Below are 14910 nucleotides of genomic sequence, written 5' to 3' on the forward strand. Positions count from 1 at the left end.
GGGCAGGAGGTTAGGAAGTGCAGCTCAGTTTCCACCTCATTTGTGGGCAGTGAGCACATAGCCTGTCTTCTCTTGAGAGCCATGTCTGCCTACGTCGGCCTTTCTCAATAGCAAGGCTATGCCACATAGTCAAAGCTTTCCTTAATTTTGGGTCAGTCACGGTGGTCAGGTATTCTGCCGCTGTGTACTCTCTGTGTAGGGCCAAATAGCATTCTAGTTTGCTCTGTTTTTTTGTTAATTCTTTCCAATGTGTCAAGTAATTATCTTTTTGTTTTCTCATGATTTGGTTGGGTCTAATTGTGCTGCTGTCCTGGGGCTCTGTAGGGTGTGTTTGTGAACAGAGCCCCAGGACCAGCTTGCTTAGGGGACTCTTCTCCAGGTTCATCTCTCTGTAGGTGATGGCTTTGTTGTGGAAGGTTTGGGAATCGCTTCCTTTTAGGTGGTTATAGAATTTAACAGCTCTTTTCTGGATTTTGATAATTAGTGGGTATCGGCCTAATTCTGCTCTGCATGCATTATTTGGTGTTCTACGTTGTACACGGAGGATATTTTTGCAGAATTCTGCGTGCAAGTCTCAATTTGGTGTTTGTCCCATTTTGTGAAGTCTTGGTTGGTGAGCGGACCCCAGACCTCACAACCATAAAGGGCAATGGGCTCTATGACTGATTCAAGTATTTTTAGCCAAATCCTAATTGGTATGTTGAAATTTATGTTCCTTTTGATGGCATAGAATGCCCTTCTTGACTTGTCTCTCAGATCGTTCACAGCTTTGTGAAAGTTACCTGTGGCGCTGATGTTTAGGCCAAGGTATGTATAGTTTTTTTGTGTGCTCTAGGGCAACAGTGTATAGATGGAATTTGTATTTGTGGTCCTGGTGACTGGACCTTTTTTGGAACACCATTATTTTGGTCTTACTGAGATTTACTGTCAGGGCCCAGGTCTGACAGAATCTGTGCATAAGATCTAGGTGCTGCTGTAGGCCCTCCTTGGTTGGTGACAGAAGTACCAGATCATCAGCAAACAGCAGACATTTGACTTCGGATTCTAGTAGGGTGAGGCCGGGTGCTGCAGACTTTTCTAGTGCCCGCGCCAGTTCATTGATATATATGTTGAAGAGGGTGGGGCTTAAGCTGCATCCCTGTCTAACCCCACGACCCTGTGTGAAGAAGTTTGTGTGTTTTTTGCCAATTTTAACCACACACTTGTTTGTGTACATGGATTTTATGATGTCGTATGTTTTACCCCCAACACGACTTTCCATCAGTTTGTATAGCAGACCCTCATGCCAAATTGAGTCAAAGGCTTTTTGAAATCAACAAAGCATGAGAAGTCTCTCTCTGTCTCTCTCTGTGTCTCTCGCCTCTCTCTGTCTCTCTCTGTGTATCTCTCTGTCTCTCTCTGTGTCTCTCTCTCTCTCTCTCTCTCTCTCTGTGTGTCTCTCTCTGTCTCTCTTTGTGTCTCTCTGTGTCTCTCTGTGTCTCTCTCTCGTCTGTCTCTCTCTGTCTCTCTCTGTGTATCTCTCTGTGTCTCTCTCTCTCTCTCTCTCTGTGTCTCTCTCTGTCTCTCTCTCTCTCTCTGTGTGTCTCTCTCTGTCTCTCTCTCTGTCTCTCTCTGTCTCTCTCTCTGTGTCTCTCTCTGTCTCTCTCTGTGTCTCTCTCTGTGTCTCTCTCTGTGTGTCTCTCTCTCTCTCTGTGTCTCTCTCTGTCTCTCTCTCTGTCTCTCTCTGTGTCTCTCTCTGTGTGTCTCTCTCTGTCTCTCTCTCTGTCTCTCTCTCTGTCTCTCTCTGTGTCTCTCTCTCTGTGTCTCTCTCTCTCTCTCTGTCTCTCTCTCTCTCTCTCTCTCTGTGTCTCTCTGTGTCTCTCTCTGTGTCTCTCTCTCTGTGTCTCTCTCTCTGTGTCTTTCTCTCTCGCTATAAGACTGAGTATGGGTGTCGTACGGGCTGAGATCTATCCGTGGTGTCAGAGGTGATTTGTGTTGATAGAGTGAGTGGGTTGTAAGTAAACAGAAATCACTATGATCTCTCTTTAAAAAAAATGTTTAGGCTGTGTTCTGCTCACTTTGAGATACATGATAGTCCATGCCAGCTTTAGGGGCATTCCAAGTGACTACCTAATGAAGCTGGTTGAGAGAATGCCAGGAGTGTGGAAAGCAGTCATCAAGGCCAAGGGTGGCTACTATTGAAGAATTTCAAATATAACATATATTATGATTTGTTTAACACTTTTCTTGGTTGCTACATGATTTCATATGTGTTATTTCATAGTTTTGATGTCTTCACTATTATACTACAATGTAGAAAATAGTAAAAAATTAAGAAAACCCTTGAATGAGTAGGTGTGTCCAAACTTCTGACTGGTACTGTACATGAGATACGATACCAGCTTTAGGACTCTCAGATAAACTCATTGTAAAAACAATGTTGGTGAGGCTAGGTGGTTATAGCAAGCAATAACCCACTGTAGCCATTAATTAAATTGTCCTTTTGATTGACGGACACATACATTATATTCACTGTCACCACAACGTCAAATCGAAGGACATCACCATTTACTGTAACTTAGTAACTGGTGGAGTTCGGATCTACAAATGGATCTCTGGGATACAGTGCATTTTCCAGTAAGGAGCTCTCCAGGAGGGATCTTCCAGTAGGGAGCTCTCCAGAAGGGATCTTCTAGTAAGGAGCTCTCCAGAAGGGATCTTCTAGTAGGGAGCTCTCCAGAAGGGATCTTCTAGTAGGGAGCTCTCCAGAAGGGATCTTCTAGTTAGGAGCTCTCCAGAAGGGATCTTCTAGTAAGGAGCTCTCCAGTAGGGATCTTCCAGTAGGGAGCTCTCCAGAAGGGATCTTCTAGTAAGGAGCTCTCCAGGAGGGATCTTCTAGTAAGGAGCTCTCGAGAAGGGATCTTCTAGTAGGGAGCTCTCCAGAAGGGATCTTCTAGTGTTTATCATTATACTGAAGTTCGCTACTGTCATTGTATTCAACTCTATTCTATTTGTTTTTACTTTATTTTAATATATTGTCTTTTATAATTTTTCCCCTAACCCTCCCTTAATTGGAGTAAGCTAATGGACAACAATATTTGGACTTCTACTTCCAGTTTAGACATACAATATACATTTTACAGACACAGTATATTTTACATTAGTTATCTTTTACATTATTCTATTTTAATCTTGGGGCGGTGTGTAAGAATTAATCTGGCATATTTTGGGTCCCAGTTTATCCTTGGGGTTAATTGGTTCACTAAACAAATATCTATGATAATTCCTGATTCCTTGGTCCAGTCTAATCTTGGTGGGTTTAAATTAATGAGAAGTGAAGCTTTATTGTAATGTTTGATTTAATAATCTCGTGTCTGGTTGTAAATGGCAATAGTTCATGTAAATAGTATTATATCATAGTATTTCCTATCTGTGTAAAACTTTTAAAGTATTTTTCCAGACCCCTGATGTGCAGAGAAAGAAATATTTTCACAAACTTGTATTTATTATACAAATATTTATCAATTAAGATACATATTTTCTCAATAATAATAATAATGACTTTATGCCATGGCAGAGCCCGGGTGAAATTCCCCTTTAAGGTTCAAATATTTATTATGGTTACAGTATTTCTGACTCTTTGTTTGCTACAGCAGATGTTGGTTGCCCTTGTTCTCATAACAGATGAATTCTCTCATTGAGTGAATATCCTACTTTAGTAAATGTTGCCCCCTAGTGGTCAAATTGTATTGATTAGAAAGTAATCTCATTCCTCTGACGCTTCAGCTCCAAATGCGCTATTCAATGAAAGGCGCATTGTAAACAAAAGCACTGCACTTTACTTTTAAAGGTATTTCTGTTCTTGAGCAGATATCCGCAGTGTTTAACGTGAATGTGATCTCCTCACTTGTCAGGGTTATTGCATTTAAAAAGGCAGTACTGTCGACCAGCGCGGTGCGTTTTGTCGAAAATGCGCCTTTGATTGAATTCCGGCCGCCGTCTTCTTTTATATTGTCACTACAGACCCTGGTGTGCAAATATCCTGCAAACCAAGGTGAACAGAAATGGTCATCATTCATGGTTCTTTCCATACAGTTTATTGTCCAAAATGTGGTGACATGCTCATGCCTCTGCATTGATCCACAGAGGATAAAACTGCTGATATTCATCTCTTAGTACGCTCAAAAACAAACAGAGACAGGAACTTGTTTGAGTCACGGCCTTGTATCACCCTGAGGAGAAAAGGGAGGTGGATAGAGAACTGGGTCCTGTCAGGTTTAACTAGTGCTAGCTGTATGTGTCAAAGATCAGCCTGGTCTCATAGATTAGATGTAACATAGTAAATGTAAATCCGAGACGTTCAAATTGGTATGATATGTTAAGTTTGGTATGGTTACATAAAACAGAAGGTTACTGTAGGGTGATTGGTCAGAGTGGATGGGTGGGGTATGACGTGAACGTCTAACATCCCAAAGGTAGTGTGTTTCAATCTCATCACGGACAACTTTAGCATTTTAGCTAATTAGCATGTTTGCAGCTACTTACCCCTCTTTAGCTACTTTGCAACTACTCAGCATATTAGCTAACCCTTCCCCTAACCCTGAACTTAACCCTTTAACCCTTTAACTCCTAACACTAACCCCAAGCCTAGCTAACGCTAACGATAGCCACAACAAATTGGAATTTGTAACATATCACACGAAATGTATGATGGACATCCACAAATTAATACATACCATACGAATTGGAGTGTTCCGTTTTCACATTTACTATATGTTACCTCTACCCCTGAGTCCAGGTTGCAGAGATGGATTGCACAGAGAAAAGCTCCATGGTTAGGACTGTTAAGTATCTCAGGTAAGGCCAGAGCCAAGGCTATATAGTCCTCTCTGTGCTGTTGGGAGTGCTTTGTTAGGTGTTTAATACTTAATAACTCTTGGAAAACACCAACAGTACAATACCACACTCATCTTTTATATTAATGTTCTAATAAATCCACACTCCTATGTTTTCCCAGTTTCTGTCTGTGTTTGTGTGGAGGTCCCGGTCTGGTTGGAGGAGTGGCGGAGGGTGAGGAGGGCGTGTTCAGTCGAACAGCTTGGTTGCCACGGCTTTGCCGTCGTACTTGGAGTTCTTGCCGTTGAACTCGGAAGGCAGGATGTCGGCGTCAAACTCCTTGTAGTAGTTGTCCAGCTCGTCTCCGTGGACAAACACCTGATTGGCAGACAGAATGTTGGACCTATGAACTACAATGTTCTCAACAAATATGATTTGTTATTTGTATTCATGTATTTACCATTACCTGTATATTACCGGTTGATTAAGAACCCATTCACCTTGTTGTTTAGTTACATAGGGCAGGTAACCTAGTGGTTAGAGCGTTGGGCCAGTAACAGAAAGGTTGCTAGATCGAATCCCCGCGCTGACAAGGTAAAAGTCTGTTGTTCTGCCCCTGAACAAGGCAGATAAACCCACTGTTCCTAGGCCGTCATTGTAAATAAGAATTTGTTCTTAACTGACTTGCGTAGTTAAATACAAATAAAATGTGTATTTACCATTACCGGTTGATTAGGATCCCATTCACCTTCATTATTTGATGTCGATTCAAATAGTTTTATCGTGTTACTCATGAGATATAAGACATTTCCCCATCTCTCTCTCGCTCTCTCTCTCTCAAAATGATTAATTCATTCTTTCATGTTCTCTCTCAGGGCCTGTTTCACTCACTCTCTCCAGCAGCTTGCCCTTCATGAGTGGCTTGACCACGTTGTAGGTGGTGGTGAAGTACCAGGGCTGGTGGATGAAATGGACCGCTTTGAAACGGGCAGGGAAGGAGTCCTGAAACACACAAGTGGAACAGAGGGTCAAAAGAGTTACAGATCTCACCACCACTATGGCCATAAGCATCCTTATCACGCGAGTAATGGAAAGGGAAAGTTGAACTTTGCCATAAAGAGTTCAGCGTATGTAGGTCGAACAGATTGTCTGATATTTCTAAAAACAGCAATGACCACTTTTACCAGAGAGTCAATTAATGTTCTGCGTGAGTAGAATCAGATCCTACCTCTACCACCAATGGTGCAGGTAAAGTTTTCAGGCCCATAAAAATAGAATTCAGGCCATCATTGGGAAGACAATCCATTGGTTTAAAAATGATTTAAATGAATTAAAAATCCATTGTTTTGTATCCTAATAAGGTAATGTTCTGCTCAGTATTCCCTCGGAATGGGTCTGTGAAATTGACCTGCAACATGTCCACCATCTTCTTGAGCTCAGTGGGTTTGATGCCGGAGGCCTGCTGCATGGTGAAGCCCTTGAAGTTCTCAATGATGCAGAATCCGTTGATCTGAGTCTCCTCGTTCTCTAGCAACTTCTCCAGGATTACACAGTAGGCACGGAGGATCTGGTGAACACACACACAGTCACACAGTCACACAACACACATATAGTGACACAACACACACACAGTCACACAGTTGTCAACATTTCAGAAGAATTTAGACAAACCAAACCACTCTCTTGATTATGATTTTCAATAATAGAAGCTTTGTTTTAATTGTCTTTCATAGCAACATGACTTAATAGACCACACACTGGGGCATATGTTTCAGGCCAGAAGACAATTAAGACAAAGCTTCTATTATTGAAAATCATAATCAAGTGATTGTTGGCCTTTTTTTATTTATTTTACATTTTTATGTGATCTATTTTTGGTTCCAAGCACCCCTTTTAACTCGTCTACACAAATGCATTTAGAGTTGTAAAAAAATATATATTTTGAGCACATTCTCCCTCCTTCACTGAACGTGAGCCAGGCCTTTTGATAACCACAGATATTTACATTTAAATTCAAGTTATTATTATCAAGGGCTTGTCCACCTGATTACACTTATCAATATCTCCCATTGCTGCTGTATGTCTATGAAAACATTGCTCCTGTCATGTTTTAGTGCCTTGTGGGGACCACCAATATAGCTCAGATGGGTGCCTTGTGGGGACCACCAATATATCTCAAATGGGTGCCTTGTGGGGACCCAGGTCCCCGCTAGACACCTCGTCGAAGGTGATCTCTTCGTAGTCCCAGTTCTCGATGTTGAAGAGCAGCACGATGCGTCCGTACTTGTCTCTGCTGGACAGGATGCCTGGGTAGCCGGCCTCGATGGTGCTGCGGACAGCCTCGGGGGTCAGGTTCTCGAACAGCTCAGGATAGTCTCTCCTGAAGCGCACATAACCTGAACACGGACACAGGGTCATCAACATCAGATAGACTCTGGCCAAGTCAGGATGACTTAAGCAGACAGGAACTTCAAAACACACATATGTTGCTTGGTTGGGTTTAATCAAACTATGCATTTCCTTCCAATGGCAAGGTTCAAAATGATCATGTGCATAGCTGACTTAAGCCGGGTACCAAATATTTTTGTGCTCCCTTGACAACTCCAACAGTACTTGGCTATACAGCAACATATTGGGGTGGCAGGTAGCCTAGTGGTTAAAGCATTGGGCTAGTAACCCAAAGGTTGCTAGATCGAATCCCTGAGCAACATACAAATCTGTCGCTCTGCCCCTGAACAAGCCAGTTAACCCACTATTCCTAGGCTGTCATTGTAAATAAGAATTTGTTCTTAACTGACTTGCCTAGTTAAATAAAGGTAAAAAATATGTATATATTTGGGACCAGGCTATTGTAAATAGCCTGTCATTGGAAGATAAAACAATTTTAACACATCACCTCAGCTTTAATGAAATAGACAGACAACTTTACCACTGAGCTGCACTACATACAGTACAGTAGTTGGTGGGGACCCACCCTTCATGAGGTCAAAGGCTCGGGGCACGTCGTATTTCCTGGCACGGATGAAGCGGACCAGCATGCCGTCAGGCTTCTCTCCGAAGGTTTCCAGCACCCCCTTGGCCAGGACGTCCCCAGCATCCGCCGTCTCCTTGATAATTCCCCTCAGCTCCTTGACCGCCAACGCCCGCTTCTCGTCTGTCTCATTCAACTCATCCTTGGCCTGTAGGGAACCAACAACGCATCAGTCAGTCAACCTCAGAACCGGATGAGGTCTACAACCCCAGAACCGAATGAGGTCTACAACCCCAGAACCGGATGAGGTCTACAACCCCAGAACCGGATGAGGTCTAAAACCTCAGAACCGGATGAGGTCTACAACCCCAGAACCGGATGAGGTCTACAACCCCAGAACCGGATGAGGTCTACAACCCCAGGATCCGGATGAGGTCTACAACCCCAGAACCGGATGAGGTCTACAACCCCAGAACCGGATGAGGTCTACAACCCCAGAACCGGATGAGGTCTACAACCCCAGGATCCGGATGAGGTCTACAACCCCAGAACCGGATGAGGTCTACAACCCCAGAACCGGATGAGGTCTACAACCCCAGAACCGGATGAGGTCTACAACCCCAGAACCGGATGAGGTCTACAACCCCAGAACCGGATGAGGTCTACAACCCCAGGATCCGGATGAGGTCTACAACCCCAGAACCGGATGAGGTCTACAACCCCAGAACCGGATGAGGTCTACAACCCCAGAACCGGATGAGGTCTACAACCCCAGAACCGGATGAGGTCTACAACCCCAGGATCCGGATGAGGTCTACAACCTCAGAACCGGATGAGGTCTACAACCCCAGAACCGGATGAGGTCTACAACCCCAGGATCCGGATGAGGTCTACAACCTCAGAACCGGATGAGGTCTACAACCCCAGAACCGGATGAGGTCTACAACCCCAGAACCGGATGAGGTCTACAACCCCAGAACCGGATGAGGTCGACAACCCCAGAACCGGATGAGGTCTACAACCCCAGAACCGGATGAGGTCTACAACCCCAGAACCGGATGAGGTCTACAACCCCAGAACCGGATGAGGTCTACAACCCCAGAACCGGATGAGGTCTAAAACCTCAGAACTGGAGAAGTTCCAGCTTCCAGAGCGTCCATTTTTAGGACATTCATTGTACTGTGTGCAGAGGATAGTGTTACATGTTCATGTCATGGCTGTTCATGTCATACTGTCATGGCTGTTCTTATCAGTATGCTGTCATGGCTGTTCTTGTCAGTATGCTGTCATGGCTGTTCTTATCAGTATGCTGTCATTGCTGTTCTTATCAGTATGCTGTCATGGCTGTTCTTATCAGTATGCTGTCATGGCTGTTCTTATCAGTATGCTGTCGTGGCTGTTCTTGTCAGTATGCTGTCATGGCTGTTCTTGTCAGTACACTGTCATGGCTGTTCTTGTCAGTATGCTGTTATGGCTGTTCTTGTCAGTATGCTGTCATGACTGTTCTTGTCAGTACACTGTCATGACTGTTCTTATCAGTATGCTGTCATGACTGTTCTTGTCAGTATGCTGTCATGGCTGTTCTTGTCAGTACACTGTCATGACTGTTCTTGTCAGTACACTGTCATGATTGTTTTTGTCATTGCCCTTTGCAAAGAAATGGCCCTTTTGGGAAGAATTTTGTCACAATTAAGTGTTGTTCTTTTGGAGACCAGAGAGGGAGTTTGTACAGGTTGTCTGGACTCCAGTTGAACATTACGACAAGACAGTGTTAGGCCTGATGACCGACGGCGATGGGTCAGCCTACAGGGAGGAGGTCAGAGTCTTAGCAGTGTGGTGCCAGGACAACAACCTCTCAACAACCTCTCTTTGGTCAGTCAGACAAAGGAACTGATTGTGGATTATAGGAGAAAGAGGTCAGAGCACGGCCCCATAAACATCAACAGGGCTGTTGTGGCGCGAATTGAGAGCTTCAAGTTCCTTGGTGTCCACATCACTAAGGACCTAACATCGTCCGCACACACCTGCACAGTCCTGAAGAGGGCACGGTAGTGCGTCTTCCCCCTCAGAAGACTGAAAAGATTTGGCATGTGCCCCCGGATCCTCAAAAAGTTGTACAGCTGCACCATCGAGAGCATTGTGACTGGCTGCATCACTGCTTGGTATAGCAAATACATCTCCATTTACCGCAATGCGCTACAGAGCGTGGTGCGGACAGCCCAGTACATCATTGGGGCCGAGGTCCCTGCCAGCCAATTACCTCTATATCAGGTGTTGTCAGAGGAACGCCCGAAAAATTGCCAAAGACTCGAGCCAACCAAGCAATAAGACTGCTAAATAATGACCAAGCGAAAACAGGCTTGATCATCCTTGAGATGTTTCTACAACTTGATTGGAGTCCACCTGGGGTAAATTAAATTGATTGGACATGATTTGGAAAGGCACAAACCTGTCTAAATAAGGTCCCACAGTTGACAGTGCATGTCAGAGTAAAAACAAAGCCATGAGGTCGAAAGAATTGTCCATAGAGCTCAGACAGGATTGTGACGAGGCACAGATCTGGGGAAGGTTAACAAAACATTTCTGCAGCATTGAAGGTCCCCAAGAACACAGTGGCCTCATCATTTGTATGTGGAAGAAGTTTGGAACCAAGAATCTTCCTAGAGTTGGCCGCCTGGCCAAACTAAGCAATCGGGGGAGAAGGGCCTTGGTCAGGGAGGTGAGCAAGAACCCGATGGTCACTCTGACAGAGCCCCAGAGTTCCTCTGTGGAGATGGGAGAACCTTCCAGAAGGACAACCATCTCTGCAGCACTCCACCAATCAGGCCTTTATGGTAGAGTGGCCAGACGGAAGCCATTCCTCAGTAAAAAGCACATGACAGCCTGCTTGGAGTTTGCCAAAAGGTACCTAAAGGACTCTCAGACCATATGAAACAAGATTCTCTGGTCTGATGAAACCAAGATTGAACTGTTTGGCCTGAATGCCAAGAGTCACGTCTGAGGATACCGGGCACCATCCCTACAGTGAAGCATGGTGGTGGCAGGGATGTTTTTCAGCAGCAGGGACTGGGAGACTAGTCAGGATTGAGGGAAAGATGAACGGAGCAAAATGCAGAGAGATACTTAATGAATCTGCTCCAGAGCGCTCAGGACCTCAGTCTGGGTCGAAGGTTCACCTTCCAACAGGGCAACGAACCCAAGCACACAGCCCAGACAACGCAGAAGTGTGTGTAGATTGATGAGGGGGGAAAAAACTATTTAATCAATTTTAGAATAAGGCTGTAACGCAACAAAATGTGGAAAAAGTCAAGGGGTCTGAATACTTTCCAAATGCACTGTATACAAACCATATACACATTCACACACACACACTACATTGACACTCCCACACAAAACCCAAACACGTTCACATACACTACATACCCATAACACATAACACACACTGACACAACACAAACACACATACATACACACACACACTTTTACGCTCATCATTTGCTGCTGCTACTCTGTTCTTTATACTCTTATTATTATCTATCCTGATGCCTAGTCACTTAACCCTGCCTTCATGTACATATCTACCTCAAATACCTTATTATTATCTATCCTGATGTCTAGTCACTTGACCCTGTCTTCATGTACATATCTACCTCAAATACCTTATTATTATCTATCCTGATGCCTAGTCACTTTACCCTGCCTTCATGTACATATCTACCTCAAATACCTTATTATTATCTATCCTGATGCCTAGTCACTTTACCCTGCCGTCATGTACATATCTACCTCAAATACCTTATTATTATCTATCCTGATGCCTAGTCACTTTACCTTCATGTACATATCTACCTCAAATACCTTATTATTATCTATCCTGATGCCTAGTCACTTTACCCTGTCTTCATGTACATATCTACCTCAAATACCTTATTATTATCTAACCTGATGCCTGGTCACTTTACCTTCGTGAACATATCTACCTCAAGTACCTGGTACTGCTACTCCCTGTATATATATTTCCATTCTTTGGTATTTCATTTTATTCCTCGTGTATATTATTTCACTGTAATGTCTACACTAGTTGTATGTGATTTGATTTGTGGTTGCACTTGAGTTTGTGATAGGGCTTAAGATGTGAAGTGAATCTACAGCGTGAGGCTTGTGTGAGACAGTGACCACAGACCTTCTGCACTGTGTGGTCAGGCAACTTGGCACAGAGTCCGAACACGGGACCGTGGTCCTTGACCGTGAGGCGCTCCAGCTTGGCCCTGAGAGCCTGCTCCTCCTCTGACACCATACGGAACGTTCCACTCTGCGTACAGAGAGGGGGTGATAATGACAATCATGACTTGCCAACAAAAACACCATTTGCTCACAAGGCTACCTTACAAAAATGAGGTTTAAACCTAGTTTAATCCAAGGCGTACGCTCAAAAACTCAATCCAAAAGGAGGCCTGTATCAATGGGCTTCAGTGTTAGCATTGGCTAATCTCCCTCACATGAGCGCAGCAAAGCCTGGTAAACCTGTGACTGAAATCTGTGATTAGGGGTTAATGCCAGGGATTGACGGCATCCAGTGCTAATGTGCCTGAGAAATGTGGAACTGCCATTGTTCATGGCACAGGACGTTATGTGGTGTTGGAGTCCTAGAAACACAATCTATAGAACAGATATCCCCATTCAAGTCAACGTTCCCTGACGGCCGGGCTTTTCTGGCGGCCATTTTGAGTGTCATTCTGTTTCTGCTGTTTGCCTAACCATGATGTGGACCGTGAAGGAAGAACATAATGACGTAGTAAGAGTATCTATTGTGGATTGCATCCTCCTAAGGACCTTGATGGTAGATTGTTTCTGCTCTGCAATGGATGAAAAATAACCACCTGAACAGAACATGTCAGAACTGACTCTTAAGCTCAACATATATCTACATTCATCAGACTTGATACTTTTGACATCGATCTGCAATACAAACACCACTGAATGTGTTTGAATTATTGCAGTGGGGCATGTAAGCCTGTTGCACACCAAGAGAGGAGCTTCGATGTACTTACCATGACAGCCATTTCTTCAGTTGTTTAGAGCCGCTACGTACTCACTGGAAAATAAGATGGATTTGATTATTCACGGTTGGAGAACATTGGATTCCAGGACAGCTTGAAAAAATAAAACAATGAATTTATTGTGCCCCAGGCTTACGCTCTATCTCAACCCCCTCAGCATTTGTTACACTTCTCCTCCTAACACCTTTTTTTCCATCTCATTCTCCTTCTATTTTTAGGTTACCTCCATTTCAGGATTATTCCCATGAAGTACATGTTTTGATCCAGCTGCCAACAAAACGTATCTACGTTTTCTAATTCTATGTGTCCCAAATGGCACCATATTCCCTATATAGTGCACTACTTTTGACCAGAGCCTTATAGCTCACTACGTAGTGAATTGGATGCAATTTGAGACTCAGGCCTGTTTGAAACAGTGATGACATTCATACAGTCCATTATCTGTTTTACTACATTGTTTACAATTATGTGTATTCTTTATATAGCTAGCAGGCTGTATCTAATACAACACCAGACTCTCTATATAGCAGGCTGTATCTAATAGAACACTAGACTCTTTATATAGCAGGCTGTATCTAATACAACACCAGACTCTCTATATAGCAGGCTGTATCTAATAGAACACTAGACTCTTTATATAGCAGGCTGTATCTAATACAACACCAGACTCTTTATATAGCTAGCAGGCTATATCTAATACAACACCAGACTCTTTATATAGCTAGCAGGCTGTATCTAATACAACACCAGACTCTTTATATAGCTAGCAGGCTGTATCTAATACAACACTAGACTGTTTATATAGCTAGCAGGCTGTATCTAATACAACACTAGACTCTCTATATAGCTAGCAGGCTGTATCTAATACAACACTAGACTCTTTATATAACTAGCAGGCTGTATCTAATACAACACCAGACTCTTTATATAGCTAGCAGGCTGTATCTAATACAACACCAGAATCTTTATATAGCTAGCAGGCTGTATCTAATACAACACCAGACTCTTTATATAGCTAGCAGGCTGTATCTAATACAACACTAGACTCTTTATATAGCTAGCAGGCTGTATCTAATACAACACTAGACTCTCTATATAGCTAGCAGGCTGTATCTAATACAACACTAGACTCTTTATATAGCTAGCAGGCTGTATCTAATACAACACCAGACTCTTTATATAGCAGGCTGTATCTAATACAACACTAGACTCTTTATATAGCAGGCTGTATCTAATACAACACCAGACTCTTTATATAGCTAGCAGGCTGTATCTAATACAACACCAGACTCTTTATATAGCTAGCAGGCTGTATCTAATACAACACTCAACTCTTTATATAGCTAGCAGACTGTATCTAATACAACACCAGACTCTTTATATAGCTAGCAGGCTGTATCTAATACAACACCAGACTGTTTATATAGCAGGCTGTATCTAATACAACACCAGACTCTTTATATAGCAGGCTGTATCTAATACAACACCAGACTATATAGCTAGCAGGCTCTATCTAATACAACACTAGACTCTTTATATAGCTAGCAGGCTGTATCTAATACAACACCAGACTCTTTATATAGCAGGCTGTATCTAATACAACACTAGACTCTTTATATAGCAGGCTGTATCTAATACAACACCAGACTCTTTATATAGCTAGCAGGCTGTCTCTAATACAACACCATACTCTTTATATAGCTAGCAGGCTGTATCTAATACAACACTAGACTCTTTATATAGCTAGCAGGCTGTATCTAATACAACACCAGACTCTTTATATAGCTAGCAGGCTGTATCTAATACAACACTGGACTCTTTATAAAGCAGTCTGTATCTAATACAACACCAGACTCTTTATATAGCTAGCAGGCTGTATCTAATACAACACCAGACTCTTTATATAGCAGGATGTATCTAATACAACACCAGACTCTTTATATAGCTAGCAGGCTGTATCTAATACAACACCAGACTCTTTATATAGCTAGCAGGCTGTATCTAATACAACACTAGACTCTTTATATAGCTAGCAGGCTGTATCTAATACAACACTAGACTCTC

At 43.1% G+C, this 14910-nt stretch overlaps 1 protein-coding gene across 1 annotated transcript; it reads right to left on the reverse strand.

Moving 5' to 3' along the window:
- Window positions 1–4077: 4077 nt before the first annotated feature.
- On the reverse strand, window positions 4078–12885 carry LOC135535936 (retinaldehyde-binding protein 1-like). The gene is made up of 7 exons (XM_064962344.1): window positions 12838–12885; window positions 11970–12098; window positions 7790–7994; window positions 7033–7211; window positions 6224–6382; window positions 5707–5817; window positions 4078–5193 (listed from the first exon to the last, which is right to left on the reverse strand). The coding sequence occupies exons 1-7, from the start codon at window positions 12847–12849 to the stop codon at window positions 5065–5067; spliced, it is 924 nt and encodes a 307-aa protein (XP_064818416.1). The 5' UTR covers window positions 12850–12885; the 3' UTR covers window positions 4078–5064.
- Between the last annotated feature and the right edge of the window lie 2025 nt (window positions 12886–14910).

Source organism: Oncorhynchus masou, unplaced genomic scaffold (genome assembly GCF_036934945.1).
Source record: "Oncorhynchus masou masou isolate Uvic2021 unplaced genomic scaffold, UVic_Omas_1.1 unplaced_scaffold_5332, whole genome shotgun sequence".
Classification (NCBI taxonomy): domain Eukaryota; kingdom Metazoa; phylum Chordata; class Actinopteri; order Salmoniformes; family Salmonidae; genus Oncorhynchus; species Oncorhynchus masou.

What these genes read in the sequence shown, in the direction of transcription:
- LOC135535936 (XM_064962344.1), bottom strand. An exon ending in AGCCTTTGACCTCATGAAGG is followed by an intron (nt 7,212 to 7,789) that starts GTGGGTCCCCAC and finishes GTCCGTGTTCAG; the next exon opens with GTTATGTGCGCTTCAGGAGA. An exon ending in AGATGGTGGACATGTTGCAG is followed by an intron (nt 5,818 to 6,223) that starts GTCAATTTCACA and finishes TGTGTGTTTCAG; the next exon opens with GACTCCTTCCCTGCCCGTTT.